This window comes from Pteropus vampyrus, unplaced genomic scaffold (genome assembly GCF_000151845.1).
Source record: "Pteropus vampyrus isolate Shadow unplaced genomic scaffold, Pvam_2.0 Scaffold11, whole genome shotgun sequence".
Classification (NCBI taxonomy): Eukaryota; Metazoa; Chordata; class Mammalia; order Chiroptera; family Pteropodidae; genus Pteropus; species Pteropus vampyrus.
In genome coordinates, this window is record NW_011888792.1 from 2560853 (window position 1) to 2586186 (window position 25334).

Below are 25334 nucleotides of genomic sequence, written 5' to 3' on the forward strand. Positions count from 1 at the left end.
AAATTTTTCTTAGGTAACACAGATAATTAAAGCATTATAGATTGTTATTAAAAATTGACAATCTTCCATACAGTTTTTCATACAAATATTTAAATCCTTTAGTTTCATGCCAAAGTCCCCAACTTTACATATTGTAATTACATATGTCTACTACTAAAAATCAAGTGAAACATTCAACAATTTCCAAAAATGTTTAATTCCATATATTAAAGCACAAAATTCAACTGAGTAAATTTGAAGATCTAATTGGCTTTATTAAGTAATTCATGAGTTGGGCAGCATCCCATCTAGCAACTAGGACTCTTTGAGAAGTTGTACAAAATGAAAGGTTTTTACAGCCAGAAGGAGGGTAGGACAAGAAAGTTAAAAGAGTGGATTATTTTAGCAAGGTTACCTTCCCTTAAGGGAAGGTAGGGTGTTTTATCAGGCAGATTACATCACTAATGCTGACCAGGAAATTCCAGACTGATTGATTTAAAATTCCACTCCTGGGAGAGACTGAAACTGCAGTTAGGTTAGATATTAAGTCTTGGTGGGCTTAGCAAAAGTGAGTCCCTTTTGGGTCCTTTGTTTCTTTTTAACACATAAAAATATGTTAAGTTTGGCAACAAAAATGTCTCTGAATTAGAATCATCAAATTAGACAAGCTCTTGTTGTGGCGCGATCAATTCTAAGACCCACGGAGCCAATTGAGATGAATTATGAGCCTTTATTAGCCGGCCGGCAACTGACTCTCTACCACGCAGGGTTAGAGGAGATCAGCCCTGAGCTCTCAAAAGAGGCAGCGCATAAAGCCTAGAACCACACCCTGGTTTAACATCAAACAAGTAAACAGATTAACCACACCCTAGTTAACATCAAACAAGCAAGCAGATTACAGAAGCAGAAGTTGGCTGTTAGCATATCTTTGCCCCGAAACATACCCTCAACATTCCCCACTGGTTTTTTTAGAATTCAAATCATTGATTCCTCAACCTGGAGCAGTGGGTACTCAGTTCTGAGAAGCATGAGTTTCACTGCCTGCACCCTTTTTTGACATATGTGGGTTAAGAGTAGGTCTAATCCTCTCCTATTCTGTCAGGTTTCACCTAAAAGTCATACAAAGACCACCTTACTTTAGGACGGAGAGAATTAAGATGGTCCAGACTGGACCCTTGATAGTCTTATCTTTAGTGAGTCCTCTGTCTGACGCAGGGTCCATTGTTCTGATGTCTGTGGTGGATGTGCAGCCTTGATCCTGGTATGGTGAATCCAATGACGGCGTCCATCTACCTTGACCGCGGTGGGTGTTGTGAGGATGACAGGGAAAGGTCCGTCCCAGCAGTGCTCAAGAGAAGCAGGCTGTACCTTCTTTACCCAAATCCAGTCATCAGGACTGTGGCTATGAGGTTTAAGTGACTGTCCAGGGGTCTCCCGGGTGGCGGAGACTAAGTGTCGAATATCTTTTCTTGCCAAGTGTAGTGCCTGTAAGGTCTTAAGTAGTGAGAAATTGTGAATTTCAGTGGCCTTTTCTGCCTCTATCTTGGGTAGGAGAGGTGGCGGTCTCCCAAACGTGATTTCATATGGGGTGAGGCCTTGGAGGTAAGGGGTATATCTCACCCTAAGAAGGGCAAAGGGGAGGAGGCTCACCTAGTTCTCGCCAGTTTCAAGTTTAAACTTGGTTAAAGTTTTTTTTAATGTCCTGTTCATTCTTTCTACCTGGCCTGAACTCTGAGTTCTATATATACAGTGTAGTTCCCAATTAATACCTAACATTTTGGCTAAGGTTTGACTTGTTTTGGCGATGAATGCCGGACCATTGTCAGACCCCAGTGTTAATGGCAAGGCGAATCGGGGTACTATTTCTGATACTAATTTCTTAGCTACTACCTGAGCAGTTTCTCTCTTAGTCGCGAAGGCTTCAGTCCATCCTGAGCAGGTGTCGATGAACATGAGTAGAGACTTAAATCCAAAAGTTCCAGGGATTACTTCTGTAAAGTCTAATTTCCAATGTTCTCCCGGGGCTTGGCCCCTGAGTCTTGATCCAATTTGTACTTCCATAGGAGGCCCAGGGTTAACTTGGGCGCAAATATGACATCTTGTTGTTACCTCTTTGGCAGTTTTGTATGGCCCTGGGATATAATAGTCTCTTTTCAAAAGTTCAATTAACTTTGTCCCTCCTAGGTGGGTGCTCTGATGGACTAGTGAGACTAGTTCTCGACCTAGGGCACCGGGTACTAGGGTGCGTCCATCCTGGAGGTGAATCCACCCAGTGGGTCCTTCTTACCCCCTTTAGCTTACTGCATAATTCAAGTTCCCTCGGGGTATAGACGGGTGAGTTTGAGAGCATTATGGAGGGCAGAACTGGAAGAATGTCAATAGGCCCCACTGGTTTTGGGGCGGCTTCCTTTGCGATTCAGTCGGCAAAGGCATTTCCCAGGCTACCTCAGGCTCAGTTCTCTGGTGACCTGGACAGTGTATGATAGCTACTTTCTTAGGCAGCCAGATGGCTTCCAGGAGAGTTAGGATCTCTTCTCTGTTCCTGATTTCCTTCCCCCCTGAGGTGAGTAATCCTCTCTTTATAGAGTGCCCCATGAATATGTGCAGTAGCAAAGGCATACCTGCTGTCTGTTATAGATGTTAACTGTCTTCTCCTTACCCCATTGGAGCGCTTGGGTCACAGCGATGGGTTCGACTCGCGGAGCTGATGTTCTGTGGCTCAGGGCCTGAGCCCAGATGACAGTCCCTCCGGTAACTACTGCCGCCCCAGCATACCTGACTCCCTCTGCGATGAAGCTGCTTCCATCGGTGTATAGTGTGGCATCCGGTTGTGGCCACCGGACGTCAGTCAGGTCTGGCCTGAGGCAGGTGATGTTATCCAAAAGCTCAAGACAATCATGTAATGGCTGTTGAGGGTCATCATCAGGCAAAAGGGTGGCTGGGTTAAGAACAGAAGTTTTCAAGAATTGTACTTGTGGGGGGTTAAGAAGAACCTGGTATTGAGTGATCCGTGCATTTGAAATCTAACGATCAGGGGGGCTGCGGAGCATGGTTCCCACCGCATGGGGGGCTATAATCTGGATAGTCTGCCCTAAAGTCAACTTCAGTGCTTTTTTGGTGAGGATGGCCGTGGCTGCAATGGCCTGCAAGCAATTAGGCCACCCTACTGCAACACAGTCCAGTCTTTTGGAGAGGTATGCAACGGGTCTCTTCCATGGTCCTAGAGTCTGGGTGAGGACCCCCTTTGTTATGCCTCTAGTCTCAGTCACAAAGAGTTGGAATGGCTTGTCTAAAGCAGGCAGAGCCAAAGCAGGGGCTGTAGTCAAGGCTGTTTTTAGGGCTTCGAAAGCCTCTTTTTCTTCTTTTCCCCAGCTCAAGTCCTCAGACTTTCCCCCAGTGCTGGTATACAGGGGCTTGGCTCACTCTGCAAACCTTGGAATCCAGAGCCTACAGTAGCCTACGGCTCCGAGAAACTCTCAGACCTGCCGCTTAGTGGTGGGTTGGGGTATTTTTTAAATGGCCTCAATTCTGCTTGATGACAGAGTCCGGTGGTCTCCTTGCAGCTCATACCCTAAATACATTGCCTGGGAGGTGCAGAGTTGAGCTTTCTTAGCGGACACCCGGTATCCCTTAGCCTCCAATTCTTGTAATAAATCTTCAGTGGCCCGCTTACATTCTACATCTGTCGTAGCGGCTAAGAGTAAATCATCCACATATTGTAGAAGAACAGTCTCTGGATGTCTCTGACTTAAGTCAACGAGGTCCCGCCTCAGGGCCTCGTCAAACAATGTGGGGGAGTTTTAAATCCCTATGGCAGTCTAGTCCAAGTCAATTGTTCCAAATACAGTCTATCAGGGTCCTCCCATTCAAATGCAAATATTGGTTGACTCACCTTTGCTAGGGGGAGAGTGAAGAAAGCGTCCTTTAAATCAAGGATGGTGTACACCTGGTGCCTAGGCGGCAGTTGGCTCAGGAGGGTGTACAGGTTGGGAACAGTGGGATGTATGGTCTCAACCCGCTTATTTACTTCTCTGAGGTCCTGTACTGGCCTGTAGTCTTGGGTACCCGGTTTCTGAACTGGAAGCAGTGGGGTATTCCAAGGCGAATGACAGGGGACTAAGATCCCTTCGTTCAGGAGCTTCCAAATATGCACTGCTATACCAGATTTAGCCTTCTGACTGATGGGGTACTGCCTTATGCTGATGGGCTCGGCAGAACTCAGTAAGATCACAATAGGAGACTGATGGGCTACCAATCCGGGTGGGTTAGTCTCAGCCCACATCCAAGGGATCCTGCACTGAAGTTCTTTTAACAGTGATGCATTAGGGGAAGGATCAAAAACAGGCTCCTCCAATTAAAGGTATTCTTCAGAGAGGGGCAGGTGAGCATTATTGCAGATGGAGTGGCCCCCAGAGTTAGTTCAGTGTGTCCTTCCTTAAAAGAGATGGTGGCCCGTAATTTTTGTAGTAAGTCTCTCCCCAGCAAGGGGTACGGGCATTCAGGCATAACCAGGAACGAATGAGTGATGGTCCCTTTTCCTAGGTCGGAAATTCTGGCCTGGGTCCAAGGGTAAGATTTCCCTTGTCCTGTGGCTCCTTGTAGTAAAGTCTTTTCTTTAGATAGGGGGCCTTGGGTATTCTGCAAAACTGAGTAAGTAACCTCTGTATCCACTAAAAAATTTACAGGTTGGCCCCCGACTTGCAATGTTACCCTGGGCTCCTGGGGGCTCATAATGTAGGAGCCCTGACCTCCTCATTCTGCATCCTCCAACATAATGAGTGGGGACTTTTGCCCTGGGCCCTGGCCCTTTTCGGGGCACACGTTCTTCCAATGTCCTTTCTTCTTACAGTATGCACATTGGTCCTTCTCTAAGTTATTCCGGCCCCGGTCCGCCTTTCTCTCGGGGCGTCGGCTTGGCCCTCGCCTCGGTCCCGGCCGGGTGGGCCCTGTGACTTAGCCTGTCCAACAAACATAACCTTCTAGACATCATCCCTGTTGTTGAACACCTTCTGGGCAATCTCGAGAAGCTTAGATAAGTTCTCTCCCTCAAACCCTTCTAGTTTTTGTAATTTCTTTCTGATATCTGGGGCCTACTGAGTAACAAAGGCTAGATTAATGGCTCACCGATTATTTGGGTCCTCCGGGTCAATGGGAGTATACAGTCTATAAGATTCTAGTAACCCTTCTAAAAATGCTGCAGGTGACTGACTCATCTTTAGTCTGAATAACCTCACTTACCTTGGATAAATTGACTGGTCGGCGAGCCGCTGCCCAGAGGCCTTGGAGTAACAACTGGCGATACCTCAGGAGAGCCTCCTTACCTTGATCTGTGTTGGGATTCCAGTCCGGTCGGGTGCTGGGAAATACAAGTTGTACCCATGCGGGGTCAGTGGTGAGCTGCCCAGTGGGGTCCGAGACCCCTCTTGCAGCTTCCCTTAGAATGTGTTCCTTCTCCTCTGTAGTGAACAAAACCTGTAAAAGCTGCTGGCAATCATCCCACGTGGGTTGGTGGGTGGAAAAGATGGATTCTAAAAGGGAGGTCAAGCCTTGGGATTTTTCTGAGAAGGCTGGAGTTTGCGATTTCCAATTATACAGATCACTAGTTGAAAAGGGGACATACACCATGAAAGAGGTCTGGGTGTCTCCCCCAGGTGGGGCTATCTTTCGGAGAGGCGCCAGGACAGCTGCAGGTTGCGACGAATCAGGGATGGGGGTCAGGATCCTGTGGAGGGTAGTAGACAGCCCCCATCCGAGCGTGTGGTGGGCTCCGAAGAGGGGCTGCCTCCCGAGAATCAGGAGGCCTAAAGGGGTTACCAGGAGAGCAATAGGGAGGGGAATTGAGGATCTCCGGATCCTCCAGAGGTGCCCGTAGAACAGGTTCAAGGGATTTCTGAGGTGCCGGAGTGCTCCTTGGCTCTTGACCACAGCGGCAGCCCTTCAAGTACTTGGGGGCATCAGAAACGATATCGACCCACATGTTGATATATGGAGCCTGATCAGGGTGACCAAGATTCCCATAAACAACACTTCTGACTCTGAAGGCCGTCTGCAAATCAAAGGAACCCTCAGATGGCCATCCAACTCCGAAGGCCGGCCAGTCTACTTGGCAGAGCCTCTGGAGATCGAACCGAGTGACTGTTGACCCATAACCTCGGGCCTGTCGCCTGAAATCCTTAAAATTGTCCACAAGGCACCAAGGGAGTGGGCTTAGAAGAAGCCTGTCCCATAGCGACGAGGATGGACGTGAATGAGAATAAAAGTCCTGTGAAGGATAAGAATGTTAGACAAGGTCCACTCGGTGACTAGGTAGCCACTTGGGCGGTGCTGTAGCAGCAAGAAACCCTGCATAAAGAAGAATTAATGAACTAAAAAGAATAACAAGAAAAATCACAAGAGACATTCAGAGACCAGAACGATCAGACAATGAGATAAACTTGACGGAAACCAAAGTAAGTAAACTTATGAGGACCAAGGCAATAGGAGGGTAACAGTACATTCGACAGGTCCGGACAAACATACACAATACAGACAGACAAAACAGACTACAGGTAACACAAAACGCTAGCGTATCAGAAACCGAAACCGAAACAGGTACTGGGTCAGAGTCTGACGTCTCAGACCTGAGTACTAGGGAAGTTGTACTGCGTCCAGCCTTCCACTAGTTCTTAGGGCCCACAGACGGAAACAGGTCTAAGAGGACTCTTAGACTAACTCACCGGTGAGACCGGATCAGAAAGCTCGTGTCCAATATTCAGAAATGTTTGTCCACCGATCTCGCTGATCTAGGGCCGACCGACGTCCAGGGCTGAGGAACGTCTCTCGGCGGCCGCCCCCTGGACGCGGTCATGCCCTGCCCGGAGCGACCAGGGTTGTGAGACTCAGAAAACTCCCCTTCTCTCTCTGGGGAGGATCTCGCTGGGGCCTCCAAATGTTATGGCGTGATCAATTCTAAGACCCATGGAGCCAATTGAGATGAATTATGAGCCTTTATTAGCCAGCCGGCAACTGACTCTCTACCACGCAGGGTTAGAGGAGATCAGCCCTGAGCTCTCAAAAGAGGCAGCGCATAAAGCCTAGAACCACACCCTGGTTTAACATCAAACAAGTAAACAGATTAACCACACCCTAGTTAACATCAAACAAGCAAGCAGATTACAGAAGCAGAAGTTGGATGTTAGCATATCTTTGCCCAGAACCACATCCTTAACACTCTAAGCTAAAGAATGTGATATAGAATTATAGTCATGGAACACAATTTTTATTTCCATATTTATAGCAAAATGTCTATATCCATAGCTGCTGCAACATGATAGGAAATTCATCTTTACTAATAGCATTTTTAAAAAAAGGTTTTGAACTATTTTACATTCAGGAAAACCTATCCCTTTTATGAGCTTTGGTAAAAAAAAAAAAAAACAGTGGTGTAATCACTAACACAATTAAGATATAGAACAGTTCCGTTTCCCCCTCAAATTCCCTCAAGCTTCGTTTTAGTCAGCCCTTTCCCCTGGTCACCACTGATTAGTATTGTCCCTTTTTAAGACTTTATTTTGGAATAATTATAGACTCACAGGAAATTGCAAAAATAGTACGTTAGAGTTCCTTACACTCATCTTCTAGCTTTCTCCAGTGGTGGCTTTTACATAACTCGTATAAGATCAAAACATGCCTCGTACATTTGAAGGCAGGTTTTCCTTTCACTTCTCTGCCTGTGCTTACCCTTTTCTTTTCACACAAATTTAATTGTTGTGTTAAAAGGAGCAGATGCTAGTTTTCCCTCAGATGTCTGCTGTTGCATTTTCCATATTTCAATTCAATCGCTTTTAATATTCCCACATCTTTCTCTAGCCTTTTCTTTATCTCACCGTTTCCCTAGGTTTAATTCTGTTGCTAGATTTTCTTCTGAGATATGTGTCACAGATGGTACTATTATCAATTTCCAAATTCCTAACCTCTATTGGGTCCTTTAGTTTGGCCCTTTAGTTTTAAAGAGGGATCGTGCTTGTGCTTAATTGTGTTTACAATTTTGCAGTGTGCGTGTGTTAGCCAGCGTGGTTCTCTAACCTCTTACAGAGATGCTAGAGGCACTGCATAGCTCAGCCCTGTTCTAGCTCTACCCTTTCTCCATTGGTCACTTTTATTTTCCAGATATTTTGCTATTTGTTGGAGGAGTGTGCATAGGCCCTTGAAACCGCTAGCACCCCCTCCCCCTAGGTTTCGGCTCCCTCCCCGCGCCTCCCTCCTTCTGAGGGCTGCCTTTGTGCTGAGCAGCGGTTACCAACACCCTTTGGTTCCCGGGGCCCGCCTGTAAGGTGAGGGGCGGGGACTTGGCAGCTGAGTTCGCTCGCAGCAAGGAGGTCACACCCTCTCCAGAAACTGGGCACTAGGCGTCAGCCGCTTGCGCAAGCCAGGCCCCACGGGGCGCGGGAGTCGCAGTGCGCATGCTCCGACTCGGTTGCCCGCGGCGGCGGCCGAGGGCGGGGCCGGGCTCCTCCCGCGGTGGGCGTCGGTGCGCTGGCTCCACTCCGGCGCCGTTGCCCGGGTGGCCTCCAGGAGCCCGTCCCTCTCCTCCCTGGGGGCGCGGGCGGGGCGGTAGCTCGCCCCGCGCTGGGGACCTCTCCCCGGCTCCCTTCCCCCAGCCCCGTCGCCCCGCCCCCGCCGGGCTGGGCTGCGGGGTCAGGGGCCAAGCGGAGCGGGGTGAGTACTCCACAGCCTTTGCCGGCCCTGTTTCGCGCACGGCCCTCGCTCCCCTCCTGGGACGGGGAGGAAGGGCGGCTGCGGGTGGGCGGGAAGCAGCCCAGCCTTGAACAAAAGGCCGGGTAAAGGGGCGCTAACCGTGAATCGCAGGCCTGGTCCCGGCTGTCGCGCCGGAGCCGCAGCTCCGGGCGACCAGCTGCGGTGGTCGGGGTTAGAGTGGAGGGGGCCGTGTCCCTCCTCCCCCGGGGGTCTGGCTCTGCCACGCGCACTCCTGGGCCACGACCGAGACCTCACTTTCGATGTAGGTAGTTACTGCCATGTGTTGAAAGCCTGCACAGGGATAGCAAGTCTTTATCCGTGTAACCTTGAAACAGTGAATATTAAATTACTGGCGATTTCAATGGCCCTGTCCCACTCAACTTGAAGGGGTTTCAGATTCACTACCAGGAGGAATAACCTAATATAACCATTTTTTCCCCTCCCAGGTAACCTATGTACTCATAGTAACCGGAATCCCGAAGGGTAGGAGGTGAGATACAGGAATAGTTAACTGATTTATGGAAACGTTTATTATGAGAGAAAAACATTTCAGGAAAGGCAAAAAGGATAGCTATGTCTTTTCAAAGTCAAAATGGAGCCTTGTATAACAAGTCCACCTGAGGATGAATTAATTATCGATACTTTTGCTTTATATATTATTGATTAGGGCCCAGGCTGTGCAGTTACATTTTTTTGTCTAATTGAGAGGCAGATTTTCTTCTGACTGGGAGAAAAACTACCCCTGGAGATTGTGGTTTTATTGTCCTATTTCCAAGATTTTTATAATTTTTACTATTTAGCTTGCTCCTTCATTGTGTGTTCAATAAATCTTTGCCACAGGTTCACTTTGTATGAATCATGTTTCTAAGTTTTTAAAAATTACAATTTGACAATGGCCTCCACTCTAGTGGCAAAAACTTAAGTTTGTACTTTTCAGGATGGGAAATATAGGCCCTGTGTAATACTCTACTACGCCATGGCACGCCAAGTAGAATCTTTCCTTCTGGCTTCTGAAGAGTCAAATATGGACAAGAGGAAACATTTACAAAATGAAAACGACCAAAGAAATATTGAGTATTGAGAAATTCAAATTAAAGTGTTGCAATTACAAGGTTTAAGAATTGTTGTTACTGATATTTTAATGGAGGAAGCTAGTGGAAACAGTCCATTCTAAACTGGATTCATTTGGATATAGAATGTTAGAAGATTATTTTCCCTCCCCTTCTTCTCCCCTCCCCACTTCCCTTCCTGGGTTATTTAGGATAAGATTAACTGAGATTTCCCTACATGATGAGGCAATCAAGTTGGGCATAATGTTTCGTGACAAATTATAAGTTGGTAGCAGTTTCTAATGCCTATAAATTTCAGAGAAAGATAAGCAATGCCTTAAGGGAAAATAAGTAGGATAAAGTTTATATAAGTAGATTTCTTAAGACTGGGCTTGATTTGATTATTTATATCTTTGAAGCCTAGAGATGTGTTTTGGGCCTTTAGAGGCAGTGTTTGAATCACACACATAGTTAAGGAGCCATAACAACAACAAAGCACCATAAAGGTTATTTGGTGATTATTCCTTGGAAACAAATGTCTTCAGCCAAGCAGACTGGGTATAAAACAATTGTATGGGAATGGAGAATAAGCCCGACCCAAAAGCATCCAGATTAGGGAGAAGTTGCTAAACTGTAGAACCAGAGGGTCCATTAATGTACTTGGCACTTCAGGCCTTGAAGTGCTTGTTCTCACAGATTTATAGGACCCAAGAAGAGTACTTACTAATAATAAATTTAGCTTTGAAGTTAGGGTTATTTCCTATCACTGTTATGTAATAGCTTGTGGAGAAAGCTCATCTCTTTTGCTTCAGGAACCTACAGTAGTTTCTTGTGCCCACTGCTTAAATGGAATCTCTTTCAAGCTTTAAGACTATTTATAAACTCCTCCTCCCCTCCCCATTTTCTTGTATTCTTAATCTATACTCCCAGACACTACTTCTCTACTCTGCCTCATTTCAACCTGTTCCTAGGTTCACTGCCCATTCTCAAGCCCACCCCATCCTCTTCATCCTTTTTTGTATTATATCTCTGCCTTTCAGTATTCCCATATAATTCAAGGATTATCTGAAATGTAACTCTTCTGGGGCACAGGCTCTGATTCTAGACTGCCTTAGGTCAAATGGCCACATTTAACAGCTGTGCTACTTTGGACAAATTACTTGACCTCACTGTCCCAATTTTCTCATCTGTAAAATGGAAAAAATCATAGTAAACTATCTCATAGGATTGCTGTGAGGATTTAACAAGCTAATACAATTCTTGACCCAGTAAGAGCCCAATACATGCTATTATAATTATTCTGATCCATACTAATTCTTTAAAGAGTGGTTATACAATTTATCACTTGTTTTTTACTGTCTTCTATTCTCTGATGTTCTTTTCACTTTGAATCTTTTCTTACAAATTTAGTTACAAACTTTTGAAGGCAAAGACCATTCACTTTTTTAAAAAGTCTCTTTAAGTTCCCCCAAGGATGGTTCTAGTTTTCTTTCTGTTTTCCATTTCTGTTGCTTATATTTTTAAATTTATACCCTATTTAGTTCTCAAAGTAGCTTATAGACTATATATAATAGAATAGCATACAAAATAAAGATAAATCAGGGTCATGAATGTATGAAGCTTTAGTAGATGAGATTGGAGTGTATTATACTGAAATATACACTACGAAAATTTATACAGTTCTTAAAGGTGGACCCCAGCTAAGTTCTGAGCTTTATGGTGGTCGAAGGGAAGAAAGCAACACAACATTTGCTCAGGAAAAACTTAGTTTCTTGGAAGTAAATATTTAGTGAGTGAAATGCAGATTGTGATAGCAGATTTCAAAGATATGCTAAGAAACCTGAGGGTTAAGTTCTCCAAATGTTAAGCCCCAACCTACTTCACAACGTTTTTCAGAGGGGGCTAATTGGTATTTTTATGGGACCATCTCATACATGTAAGATGCTAATTATACCACACTAAACCGCAATAACAAACTACAACCCCTTCCTTTTGGGTTAACCCAGCATTTCTAAACACTCCCTTTGAAACTGGTCCCTCCAGATACTGGGAACCATTGGACCTCATCTGCCATACTTTACCCAACCTGTGCTCTTTCTACTGCCATTTTTTTTTTTTTTAAACCTAGCACCCTCTTTTCAGGCCTTGTCTTGAAGGAGCTCTTCCAACTTTTTCGCATGCCTTTTTCTCCACTTGGTAGGCCTTGATGCAGATTTCAAAATTCAGTTCTTCAAGAATGGAATTCAGATCTTCAAGACTCCCCTCTTTGGAGTTGTCTCTGATTTCCCCAGGAAATTTTCACATTCCTTCCTGTAAGGACACACAGCAAGTGCTCAGTGCTAAGATATTGTAGGTGCTGAGTGAATGAATGAAAAGCTTGTGGAAATAAGAAGGCACATTAATCTAGTCTTCAATAAAGATTTTGCATAAAGAAAATTTAGAGAATTTCACTTCCATTACAAAAATGTCCAACTGCTGATTTCTTTTTCACTCAAAATAATGGTACTTAGTAGTATATTTTAAAAACAGCTGTATCTATATTTAGACTAGCAGTGAGTCTGTAATTTCTGATATAGTATTGATCATGTTCTTTACCTTCTTATTTGTTGAATATCTCTTGCTTTTAGAAGCTGGGTTTTTCTTTTTTCTTTCTTTTTTTTTTCCCAGTTGGGAACATTAGATAATTTCTAAGTTTTTCTCCTGATTCCCAGTGTAAGCCCACTTCAGAAACAAGCTTTCTCGCTTCCTCTTTATGGTGGTGCTCCTCTTTTTTATGGTGCAAGAGCTTCTTATTGACTCCGTATTGTTATTGATAGTTTTTGTTTTCCTATTTTGACAGAAGAAGGACTTGTGTAGGGATGGTGTCGACCTGATTGGAGTGCACAAGCTCCCTTCATCCCCTTCACTACACCTAGATCCAAGAGGACTCTTGCTGTCAGTGTCAGGTTGGAGATCAGGTTGACTTGTTCAAACAAATTTATGACTATATCTTTTCTGTACTCTGGAAAGTTTCTTCCTTTCCTACTGTTTAATCTTTCGCTCTCGTGTCTATAATGAGGGGATCATTTTTGTGTGATTTGAAATCATCGTTTTTGGGGATGGAGAGGAGATGTAGTGGTGAAACGGTACTATTCTGAGGCTCATCCTGTTTCCACAGCTCCTTATTGCTGACTACATCACAGCATGCATTCTCCACTTGGCTTCAAGGTCCACTTCTAGCCTGGAACATTATATTATTGAAAGATAACTGCCTTGAAAGAGAATTACCAATGGGCAGTGGAGGCCAGCAGCGGGGTGGGGCGGGCAGCTCGGGATCTTTTTTTCTGAAGAAAATATAAAATGGGGGAGAGTGAGATGCCTTCTTACCTTCTCTCTAACTGGAGTTCTTGCTGCCCACAAAGATCCCTCAATTCCAGTCCAGGTACAATGTTGCATCCCGTTTAAACTTTGATTTGGGATATGTGTTTAAGTTGGAAGGCAGGAAGGTAGCTCTGAGCCTACTATTCAGCTGCAGTCATGACTGAAGAGACTTTCTCTCTTTTGCTGCCTCCCTCTTTGTCGAATTACCTGGGCCATGCCTGCTGTGCCCCACCCAAGCTGCCAAGTGCCCTAAAATCCAGGCCTTTCACTAACCACCTCAGAATGATCCATGTTTTGTCATAGTTTTCTAGCATGATTCTTCCTCAAAAGTATTTCTGCTGCTAATTATGAATGCCTATTTAGGAGTCTTCAGAATCAGGTAATCTTTCTGGCCTGGGCCTAGGATTCCACATTTAAATTTGTACCCTGGGTGCTTCTTTTGCTCCCTAAAATTTGAGGACCACTTACTGAAGGACCCTGCTAGGTAAGTAAGTGATTAATGGATTAAATGAATTCAAGCCAAATTCCCATAAAGGTAATGGGTCGAGTTTACCTGTCTAGCTGGTAATTGCATTTTTTTTTTTTTTAAGGAAAGAGTCTAAATCTAAAGTTATAATAATGTGGAATTGTGGCAGGGAGGAACAAGTACAAAGGAAGTTGGTTACTTTTATTACTTAAAAATGATCTTTAATGTTTAAATGTATGTATAGAGTGTTCTATGATAATCACATTTTTATAAATGATTTTAAGTTTTAGGGAAATTTAGTTATATTTCTCAAAGTATTTTAGTCTAATTATGACTCTGATAAACACTGATTTATAGATTCATCAAAAGAAATGTCTCTGACCAAAAAAAAAGTATCAGTTCTCCACACATTAGAACATGAAAAATGTGGAGAATGATAGTGAAAAATATTGTTTTTAATTAAAAAGGGTCATTTGAACAATGATTACACATGGTGTTAGAATTCACTGGGGCTGCTTTTTTGAAAAGATGTATTTAATAGCAACAGAATAAACTTCTTCAGACTGTCTAGTCTTAGGGGCTAACTTATAGTTTAGAAAGACTGCCTTGGTGAGGGAAAAAATTATTCTACTGTTCCAATCTGTAGCCTCTGCTGAAGCAGTTAAAAAAAGGTTTTGGTTGTTTGAGCTTAAAAAAAAAAAAAAATCAAACAGCTGTGCAGCAAGAGTGAGACTCAAGCAAAATAGATTAACAGCTTATACTTTATGACATGAAAGAGCACTGACTCATTTCTAACTTTTACTTATAATAAGAAATGAGAGGTTCATTGTTTAGGTTGAGATGAGAATTAGAATTTGTCTTCTTACTGAGAGTTCACCTATATTCTGTTGTTACCTCTAGTCTGAATTTAAAATAGCTTAAATCTGGAAACATAGGCAGTTCACATCTATGGTTTTTCATTTGTGAAATAAGGATTATTCTTGCCTTATTGCTTAATAAGATGCGGTGGTTGTTATTTCCATTCTTGACCATAATTTTAGCCATCTCATAATAGGAAGTTCTAAGATTCTAATTTTTGCCTCTACTAGTTTATGAACTTGGTAGAGTATTAGAGAGTGTTACAACTTGAAAAGTACATGTGAAAATGCTGATTGTCATATTTTCATTTTTAATGAGTTGAAATATTCTTACTTGAGCAAAGAGAATAATTCAGTGATAATTCATTACGGCACATTATGATGATTTGAATTGAGATGGATATCATTTTAATATAGTATAGTTCCTAATTTTGTAATCAAGCCCTAAGTGTTTGTGTTATTGTATGTAACATCCTTCAGCAAAGCCCAGTCCTTAGATAATTTTAAAAGTATTCAACCAAATATCAATTAGAGCTTTGATGTTCAGTCATCTTGCTAGTGGCACAGTGTTGTTAATTAGATAAACTATGGCTATTGAGTGAAATTTTATGTTTCAACTAACATTTTGAATAGTTCAGTAAACCTCCAGTAACTGGAGGGCTTAGAGAATGGAGTGTTTTTACTCAGTTCAATTTTGTTATTAAGTAAGTGTTTGTTTGGAATTTATAAAATATTCCAAAATATATAAGTACTCTTTATAAATTAAATTCAGTTTTTCTTTGATTGAATATCTCCCAGTATATGTCAGGGTCATCATATAGTTGGACAAACTATTTCTCTGACTGCTGCATATCATTCTTCTATTCTAGTTCTGTATCCACTCCCCAAGTGATTGAATGAGTTCTCTTATCTTTGTATTATTGGATTACAGTCAGTATTTCCACCCCAGAGTTTCTTTCCTTCTGCGTTCCAGATCCATGTCAAAATGCCTGCTAGATATCATCACTTGGGTATTCCACAGGTATTTAAAGCTCAAACTCAGTGTGGCTAACCTAAACCCATGTCATTCTTTAAACCCACTCTTCCTCCAGGAATCCCTGTTTCAGGAAGTGTATCACCACCTAAGGCCAAAAGCTGAGAATCTTTCTTGAATCTTCTCTCTCACCCGTCCCTATGAGTATATTATCAAAAAGTCTTTTGAATCCCTCCCTCCTCTGCCCTACTGCAAATCTTTGGCTCTGTTTAGCACCATTATGTCTCTCCCAAATTAATTTAAGAGTGTTTTAACTGGTGTTCATCCAGCAAGGCAAGACCAGTAGTCTACACTGGAAGCCAGAATGCAAAGCTGATTAGTTCACTCCTACTTTCAAACCCCTTTTGAGCCCTTATTATATTCCTTATTATATTCCTGTACTTGGTGCTTTCTCTTCCCAAACCTATTCTCTCACTGTTCCCCTACCTTCTCAGATTTTCCATTGTGATCTTGGGAGTACACATCCATAGTAAACAAACTTACTAAAGCCTTAACGCATTATTTCCTTTACTACATACATTCTGTGGAGTAAGTGGTTAAAAACTGTTCCCAGGAAAAAGAATCCTATGGTCAAAAGAGATGGGAAATCCTGAGTTAACAGTTCCCTAACCACAAGTTTTATTGTTGTTGTTGTTATTATCCAGGGTGGGGAAGTGGCAAGTGGGTATTGTATGATTAGTTTCCATACTTATATCTCTCATGATGTTAACTTCTCTACAGATCAGTGCTTCTACCAACTATTTTTAAAGGAAACTTGGCTTCAAAAAAAATACTGAAACCCTTTGAATGGAAGCTGCATTTTCTTTCACCCTGAATCTCAGGGTATGGAGATTGCTGGTAGCCCACACTTCCCCAGAGCCAATTTTTAGATTACTGCTTCTCCAGCTTCATGTAAATATTGCTGCTCCTTTGAGGCTCATGGAGTTCAGCTCTGTCACATGTGGCAGGGTAGGTTTTTTTCTCACATGCTGTCCCTGTCCACTGGTAGTGGCTGCTTTTAGCGCCATCTTGAGAAGGAATCCAAGGCTGCCTTCTGGTTCATCAAAAAGACATGTATTGGTTTATTAGTGATCTCAGTGGACTCTACATTATTGACCATGTATCTCTTAACATCTCTGTGCATTTCCATTTTAAACCATTTGCCCCTTTTCATTTACAAAAGAGAGATCCCAGATGATCTTCCGTATTTTTTAAGGAGCTCTCTACCCCCACCAGCTTTCAGGGTAATCCTAAGTGACTTCAGTGTCCATGTAGAAAACAACACTTATAAGCCTCATAGTTATTTAAACTTCCTGAGCTCCAGTGACCTTCATCTCCAAGCTACTTTATATACTCACTTCCATGGACCCAGCTGAGACTTTGTCAAGTTCTGAAATTTCATAGTCTCCCTATTATTTCATTTCCCTCTTCACTACAGTCATTCTTAGCCCTTTTGATACTTAATATTCCTTGACCCTGCCTTATTTGCCCATCCCCTTAAACTGTTTCTTGGCATCTTTTCCTTTCCCACCTAATCTGGACCTCTGAGCTAATCTTGCTAGCAAATCTTTTTCCATCTTCCACCTGGTCCTTCCACTGAATCAACCCAGCAAAACTTCAGCTTTGCACGCATGGTCAAGCAGTCCTCTCTGCTGGTTCCCACACTTAGAGAGCTGAGCACTGCTGAAGGCAATCCCACTTTGTAGAGTGTTGCATTACAAATTCAGGCTCTCCAACCTGTGCTGGCCCTTCACTTCTATTTGCTTATCTTTAAATGCTATCTTCTCATTTCTCTCACCAGCATTTCAAATCTGTACTAGTTTTCTCAAATGTTTCCTTTCATCGCTACCCTCTCACTCTGTAGCCCATCTTGCCTGCTTCTGCATCAAAAAATCTTGTGACCATCAGCCTTTGTCTTCCTTAACTTTGGGTCCTCTTTGAAAAACTTTAAATTTTATATTTAATGTTCATCCTCAAATGCCTTTCCTCTCATTACAAGGGGCAAGGTGTCTATTGTATTATTCAGATCCATCCTTTTGTGCTGTTGACCACACCTACTCTAGCCCCTTTAGGATATTGCTTTATCCTAAAGTCACTTTCCCTCTTTGGTATTTTCAGCTTTCCATCTCAACCCCCTTCTTTCTTCAGCTTAAACATATTCAGATATCTCCCTTTCTTAGGAAAAAACCAGATCCTCCTTTAAGCCCATGTACTGCTTCTGTCATCAATTTGTATGTACTTTTCAGCCAGCTTTTTGAAAAAATTGCCTACAAAATTTTCACTATTTCCTTTTAGTTTTCTCTTTAGTCCACCACAACCTAGCTTTTCTCCACTGCTGTTGAAACTGCTCACACAGGTGCTAGTGACTGCTTCATTCATTGTCAGTTCTGTGGATGTTTTCTTAAGAGTTCTCTTTTTTGTTTGACATTATTGGTTATTTGTTAGTTGTTTTCTGCTCCCTTGAAACCTTCATCTCTGGACTCTGTGGCACTGCCCTTGCTAGGATCTCCTCCTAATGCCTGACTTTGTATTCTCTAGCTCTTTTTTTGGTTCCTCCCCTTTCTCTACAGGTTTCTTAAATGCTGGTGTTCTGAAGATTTCTTTCCCAACTTGCTGCTGTTCTCACTCTCCATTGAGGTTCCTAATTATTTTAGTTAAGATCCTTTAAACAATCTGTTGAAAATTATAGAATTTTTCTCTCCCCAAATATAGATAGGTACATACCTACAAAATTTAGTGTAAACTTTCATGATCCATCAGAAACCATATTAAGAATCTGCTATATACATTCTAGCTCAGTGATATGCATCCTCATGGCTTCCATTTGTCTCAGAAAACTTTCAGACCTCTTAAATCAATCTTGACTTCTCTCCATAACCTAAGATGTGTATTCTTTCTGTTCTCTTTCATTGCCTGGGTTCAAATCCTCATGACCTCTCACTCAGAGCACTGTAACAGCTTCTAACCCTTCCTCCTGCCTTCAGGCTTGTGCCCCTCAGATAATCCTCCACAGAGTCCCTAACTATTTATTATTCTGACCTTTTCAGCTCCAAAGTCTGATTCTTTATTTCCTATGGAAACAGTCCAAGCTCTTGAACGACACACACCCTCCCACACCATCCTTCCTGTGTGAGGGACTCTTCTTCTGCCTGCTATAATCTGAGCATATCTTCATTATTGTACAGACTTTAAATAGAAGTCCTCTTTCCAATGCTATCAGAATTGAGTTGAACAGTTAATTGAAGAAAGGGATTAAAGGTGGAGTTAAAACAATAATATACAACACATACTTGAAACACATTTTATTTCAACTTAAAACACATAAAGACATGCATTTGCTAATTTTTTCATGTATGACCAAGACATTGACTTTGAGTGTGGGTATTAGATTAGAATTTTTTGTTCATTCTTGGTTAAACTGAACCCAGAATGCATCCTCTAGATTTTTGGATTAAATGAAAGTTTTGGTTTAAATGAAAGAACTTAGGCCACTTGGAAGCAGTCTGAGAGCAGAATTCTAGATTCGTATGATTTTTTACCCCCCAACCAATTTTTTCAGTTGCATTGTTCATACCTGGTTCAATAGTAGTTTGTTTTTTTTATGGAGACTTACCTTTAAAGTCTTTCCAAGGCATCTTAGGAATAACAGTTTTCTGTCTTTTTAACTTATATTTTATTGGTTTGATTTGTATAGCATTTAACTAAAGTATACTTTTAATACAAGAATGTGATTTGTGAACATATCAACTGAGTGGAGTAGAAGTGCTTCATGATCACAATGCTCTAGATATTAATCATTTTATAGAGGAAATGGACATTGTTTCGATTAATCTAGCAAAGTTGGTGGAATGGAGATTGGTTAAGATATTTCTACTGTAATTATTTTTATTGCTTATCTTCCTTTATTACAGTGAGTTTTCATAAGGCAAGGACTATATATTTTTTTCATTTTTGCATATCTAACCTTCACCTGTGCATACCACTTTGGAGATATTCCATGTGTATTTGTCCGATGAATGAACAAATTCTTGTATAAGTCATACTAAATTTGAATAATCAGAAAGAACACTGGACTGGGAATCTGCTATTATAGACAAATCATTGACCTTGAAGCCAAACTGGAGTTTGAATCCTTTCTCATTTACATTCTTAAGCAGATTACTTTCTCTTTTTCATTTAAGAAATGAGGATAACAACTTTTGGATCATGGGAAGATTAAATGAGACTGTGAAGTGTCTAGCATAGTGTTTGACAAAGTAAGCAGGCAACAAGTACTAATTGTCCTGATGATGCTCGTCACTAATGATGAGAATGAGGGAATTCACTTGGTCTCTATTTTCTTATCCAGTGGCTTGAACAACATAATTTGAGTGTCCTACCAGCTCTAAAATTCTCTTTCTATAAACCAGTGTTTTATGTTTTGGACAGACGTATATAATAAATATATCGGTATTTTTTGATTTGTCATATTTGTAGACACAATAAAATAGGTAACTAATTAGGTAATCATAACCTTGCACCTTGGAAAACAAATATTTCCAGACTTTGGAATGTAATTTGTTAGTGAGTTGAACTCTCTAATAAAGTGTGAAGAACAGCTCAGCTCCACTAATCACTGTCATCCTAACTTCATAGGAGCTAAAGTAGGAAGTAGAGAAGGAAGTTCTAAGGAGTTTGGAAGCACTAGCTTAGAAGAAGTGAGATAAAATTAAGCTCTTGAAACTAAATTTATGGACAAATAAAGCTTTTTTAAACCACAATTTGTGTTTGTTATAAATCTAGGTTTTGGATTTTCATATTGATCATATGTTCTTCCTCATTAAAAAATGGGGATAGGATGAGAAAGATGGAAACGAAACCTTTTTGGAATGGCTCTAAGGTTATTTTCTGTTCTACATTCTAAATTTTGGTTTGTTTAAAGAAATAAGTAAATTAGCAGAATTCCTTTTGGTATTCATTCTACATCTGATGCTAATATAGTTTTTATATTGCAGTTATCATTTAATATGGAAGGAGATGAGTTCTTTGGAGAAAAAACATTCCAGCGTTATTGTGCAGAATTCATCAAACATTCACAGCAGATAGGCGATGGTTGGGAATGGAGAACTTCAAAGGTAAGAAAAGAAAATTTTTTTCCTGATTAAATAGAGGTGTTTTTTTTTCTGCCATGTAAAATCTCAGTAATTGAAACTAATGTATGAAAGCTAGCTTGATTTAGTAAACGGCGTAAATTGAAGAATGTTTTAAAACAGATGTCCGTTTTATTACTTTAACTATACATACTCATTATAGTTAGGCTAATGAAGTATTATCTAGAAAAGTCTTTAGGTGGCCTGCTTTAATTTAATAGGTAAGCATGCTTAGCATATTAATTATCTGAATATAGACAGATGCTTCAAACCATTTGTTTACATTATTAATTTTCATAGGAAACTATTTTTGTCCAGAGAGTGAAAAGATAACCCTGAGACCAAATCAGTTAAATAGTCAAGCAATCACAAATTCTGAAATATTGAGGACTGTGTTAATTGGGAATTTTTTTTTCAATTATTATTATTTTTTTAATTTTTAAAAAATTTAAAAAATTCTTTAATGTTCCCACATATTTGGGAATTTTTTAATAATATAAACACATTCTAAAACGTTTTCTCTTTTGGTTCTATTCAGTAATAATAGTAAAAAGGTCTATGTACCCATTTGTTTTCACAAATATATTTAGTAAGGTTTTCTGCCAAAAGCTTTTTAAGAGTTTCTTGATCTCTTTCTTAGAGAATATGTCTTCTCTACTTGACATCATATCCTACTTCTGAAAAAGTAGTAAATCTCAATTCTTTGCCGATTAGCTCTGTTTCCTATATGTATTCTGAGAAACATGAATAGTTTTGAGCTGATTCTTTTGATTCAGAACTAGGCCGAAGAAATGCAGGTCTTGATCAGGTCTAGAGTGTCACTAGGGAGAAAAGCCATAATTTCTTCTTGGGTCATCTGCTGACTGCGCTCTTACAGGGTGGCTCATGGGGTGGGTCAGAGGTGTAAAGTCAATTTCCTGTGGTACATTCCAGCCCCACTCCCTCAAGTTAGTGATTGGACAGGCCATAAGTCTTTAGGGCATCTTCTGCTCCAGGATAACATGATTTTACTGGCACCTAGTATTAATTTCTTTTCTGAGTATTTTATAATTTTATTTGCTATTGTATTTGAATTTTTATTCATATTCTTCCTTTTATGATTATCATTGACATATAAAAGAACTGCTAATTTTTGTATATTAATTTTATAACTATCCAATCACCTTACTGAATTCTCTTTTTAGTTTTCATAATTTTTCAGTGAATTCCCTGTCTTCTAGGTAGACTGAAGTATCTGCTAATGAGGAGTTTTTTGTTGCCTTCTTTGTAATATTTCTCTGTATTTATGAATTGATTAGAAAAATGTTAAGTAATAGTGAAAAAAGTTCTTTGTCTTTATCCTGACTTTAATATTAATGCTTCTGTTATATAGTGATTAAATAAAATGTTGGTTGTTTATTCATCAAAGGAGTAAAGCTTTCTCACCCCCCCTTTTTTTTTTAACTTTTTAAAAATTAAGTTTATTAGGATAACATTGGTTAATGCAATTATATGATTTTCAGGTGTACATTATAATTTGACATCTGTATATTCTATTGTGTGTTTACCACCCAAAGTCCAGTTTTCTTCAGCTACCATATATTTGATCCCCTCTACCCACTTTGCCCTTCCCCTACCCCCTCTATATTTGACCCCCTTTACCACTTCTACATCCCTCATCCCCCACACCCTATCCTCTGGTAACCACTAGTCTATAGTCCATATCCATGAGTCTCTGTTTGTTTGTCCTGTTCATTTGTTGGTTTTTAAGTTTATATTCCACATGTAAGTGATATCATGTGATTTTCAACTTTTTCTGTCTGGCTTATTTCACTTATCATGATTATCTCGAGGTCCATCCATGTTGTCGCAAATGGCAGGATTTCATCTCTTCTTATGGCTGAGTAGTATTCCATTGTATATATGTACCACAGCTTCTTTAGCCAATTATCTGTCATAGGACACTTCAGTTGCTTCCATGTCTTGGCCTCTGTGAATAATGCTGCTATGAACATCGGTGTGCAAATATCTTTTTAGATATATGTTTTCAAGTCTTTGGGATAAATACCCAGTAGAGGGATTGCTGGATCATATGGTAAATCAATTCTTAGTTTTTTGAGGAACCTCCATACTGTTTTCCATAGTGGCTGTACCAATTTTCAGTCCCACCAGCAGTGTATGAGGGTTCCTTTTTCTCAGCATCCTCTCTAGCATTTGTTATTTCTTGTCCTGTTGACTATCTGACCCCTTTTGACCTGTAATAATTTGTGTGTTTACTCTTTGAGAACATTCCCTTTTCATCAGGTTTTTTAAAAAAGAACTTTTCCTTTATCTTAAGCTGGAGGCAGGATGATATAGATTCCTGTTACCATTTCTGCTACTAGCAGAATGGGGAAGAAGAATGTTAGGAAGGGAGCTGGAACTGGACTGTGTTTGTATCTGTATGTGTATATGTGTTGGGTTGAGTTGGGCCCCTGGGAATAATCTCCAGGAGAAAAATTACGTGTCAGAAATTTCTTCACTGGATTTGTTGAAATCATGTCCCAAGAACCAGTTTCCGTGATTTGTTTTTATTCTTGGAGTAGCTTCTGTTTCAGAGACAGGTATGTAAGGCTAGCTACTTGTTTGCCGCCATTGCCTGCTGAATGAGGAAAGTTCCCCTATACATTTGGAGTGAGAATTGCACCTCTAATTAAGTATAGTTCTTTTTAATGTGGATGTGAGCCCATGGATAGCATCGAAAAAAAACAAAACACTGTTGAGAGAAAATCTTTATAGCTTTAGGGTAAGGACTGCAAACTCAAAAGTCTGCTGAGACCAGCCGTGGTAATGCCAGGGACACAGCAATATGGACACTGAGTCCTGTGGCCTGTGGCTGACCAGAGTACTTGGCCTGTTGCCAGGTTGGAAAATGAGCCCAAGGGTTACCAGATCTTCTAAGAAAATTAAAAAAGATTTGGGAGGAGAAGTCTGTAAAATTTTAAATGTTAGCAATGAATTCCAAAAGGTATTTTTCAAACATAGTGAGCACCAGGCCCAGAATATCAGTGATGTATAATAATGGGGGCCATGTGTGGCCATTTGATGACTTCTGGGATTGGCTGTCTGCATGTGTGGCCCTTCCTCAGTGCATACTGTTGATCTGAGTTAGTAAAAGGGACTCCAGGTAAACAGATCCCTCTTTTCTGAATTGTAGGCTGTTAGTATTTTTGCTACTTGATTTCAGCAGTGCCATGCCATTTTTATGAAGGAAATTGTGAATCAGTCACTTGGTTATTTACCTCAAACCTTCCATCTGTATTAATATCTCAGTCTTTTTGGGAGACTGTTTGGAGACAATACATATACTATTGTTTTTACTTTTTAGGCTCCAGAAATTTATTTTTATTTTAAAAGAGATGTATCGAAGTACAGTTGGCAGATAGTAAGCTGGACATATTTCAAGTGTACAATTTGGTAAGTTTTGATCTATGTATAGACCTGTGAACCTTCACCACAGTCAAGAAAGTGAACATATCACCCCCGAAAGGTTCCTTGTACACTTTTGTAATACTTCCTTCTGCCTCTTCTTGCCCCTGAGAGTTATTTTTAAAAGGAATCTTGTTTATCCCTACATATATAGAGGCTCCTTTAAAGAGTACACATATCACTCATACCTTCAGGTTTTTTCATAAATCACTTTGGCACCATCCATTTTATTTTTTTAATTTCAAAAGAATCTTGACAATATTTAGAGAGTTAGTGTCATTCAACTTTATAGATGAGGCAAAACATTTTTCTGCAAAGATGCGAATAGCAGTGTGAATTAATGAAACATAATAATTTAAAAAATTTTTAAAGGAAGCAGTTTCTAAAAGTAATCAAGGCAAAGTAATTTTTATATTTAGAGGTATGCAGAATTGGGAGTATACCTCTAAATCATTATTTTTCAGTGGGGCTGGATGCTGTTGGCATTTGGGCAGGATAATTCTTCTTGTTCCTCTACCTCCAAAATTTCCAAACCCCTCAGGAAGGTGGTACACCCTTTCTGAGAGTCATTGTTTAAATGATGGTCTGTCAGAAATTAAAGATCGTGGTTAAGAGCATGGGCTCAGAGTTAGATAGACCTGGGTACAAATCCCTGTTCTACCACTTACTAGCTGGATATTGGACAAATTACTTAATGTCTCCATACTGCATCATCTTTATCTATAAAGTAGTGATAACAATAATACCCACTTAACATGGTTATTGTGTAGATTAAGTGAGATTTGCACTCAAAAAGTTTAGCACAATTTATGGCACATGGAAAACCATATTATGGTTATAATATTTAGTTGGTTGTTTGAAATACTTAATGTTTTAATAGAATAATGCTGTAAATAAACATGTAGTTAGGTTTTCAGAAAACTAGAGAAGTCTGTTTAACACCAAATGTACTGTATGGTCTGTAGTATATTCTCTAGGATAAGAAGGGGAAGCAGAAGCTGGTGAATGACAATGAATGTAATTGTTTGAAAGACATTAAGTATCTTAAAAACCCATGAGTTTATAATGTTGATAGAGAAGGAGAGAACACAAGAGAGAATGGAGTAGAACAGTTTCCAAACCTAACTCATTGAGCATCACTGAAAGTATCTAGGACATCAACTCCTTGGTCTGAAATTGTTAGTTAGAAGGAAAGAAATAAGCATTTGTCCTGTCTTTCCTATATGAATTATATTTTATAGTAACCAAATAGCCTTATTTGATAAGGAATTTTTTTTTTTTCCAGAATTTCATCTGATA

General features: G+C 40.6%; 2 protein-coding genes across 7 annotated transcripts in view; one reads left to right on the forward strand and one right to left on the reverse strand.

The window, feature by feature from the left end:
* Positions 1 to 901: 901 nt before the first annotated feature.
* On the reverse strand, positions 902 to 17838 carry LOC111731214. Its single transcript, XM_023522690.1, has 3 exons — positions 17699 to 17838; positions 5218 to 5914; positions 902 to 1473 (listed from the first exon to the last, which is right to left on the reverse strand). Exons 1-3 carry the CDS (start codon positions 17836 to 17838, stop codon positions 1132 to 1134), a joined length of 1179 nt encoding a protein of 392 aa, XP_023378458.1. The 3' UTR covers positions 902 to 1131.
* The window catches only part of ATG10 (autophagy related 10), a 204536-nt gene continuing 187443 nt past the window's right edge, over positions 8242 to 25334 (forward strand). The window contains exons 1-3 of one of the 6 annotated variants that reach the window (XM_023523071.1): positions 8608 to 8676; positions 12604 to 12721; positions 20454 to 20573. In XM_023523071.1, the coding sequence (XP_023378839.1) occupies positions 20466 to 20573 (108 nt within the window). In that variant the 5' untranslated portion in view covers positions 8608 to 8676; positions 12604 to 12721; positions 20454 to 20465. Of the gene's footprint in view, positions 8292 to 8482; positions 8677 to 12603; positions 12722 to 20453; positions 20574 to 25334 lie in introns of those variants that run through there. The other 5 variants (XM_023523067.1, XM_023523083.1, XM_023523072.1 and 2 more) reach the window with 5 other exon arrangements.

Coding starts and splice junctions, on each gene's coding strand:
- LOC111731214 (XM_023522690.1), bottom strand. CDS start 17,838: ATGAATGAAGCAGTCACTAGCACCTGTGTGAGCAGTTTCAACAGCAGT. Junction 5,915..17,698: donor TTCAAAAAGCTGGCTGAAAA/GTACATACAAAT, acceptor AAGTACTTGAAG/GGCTGCCGCTGTGGTCAAGA. Junction 1,474..5,217: donor GACCAGTCAATTTATCCAAG/GTAAGTGAGGTT, acceptor TCACTACTTAAG/ACCTTACAGGCACTACACTT.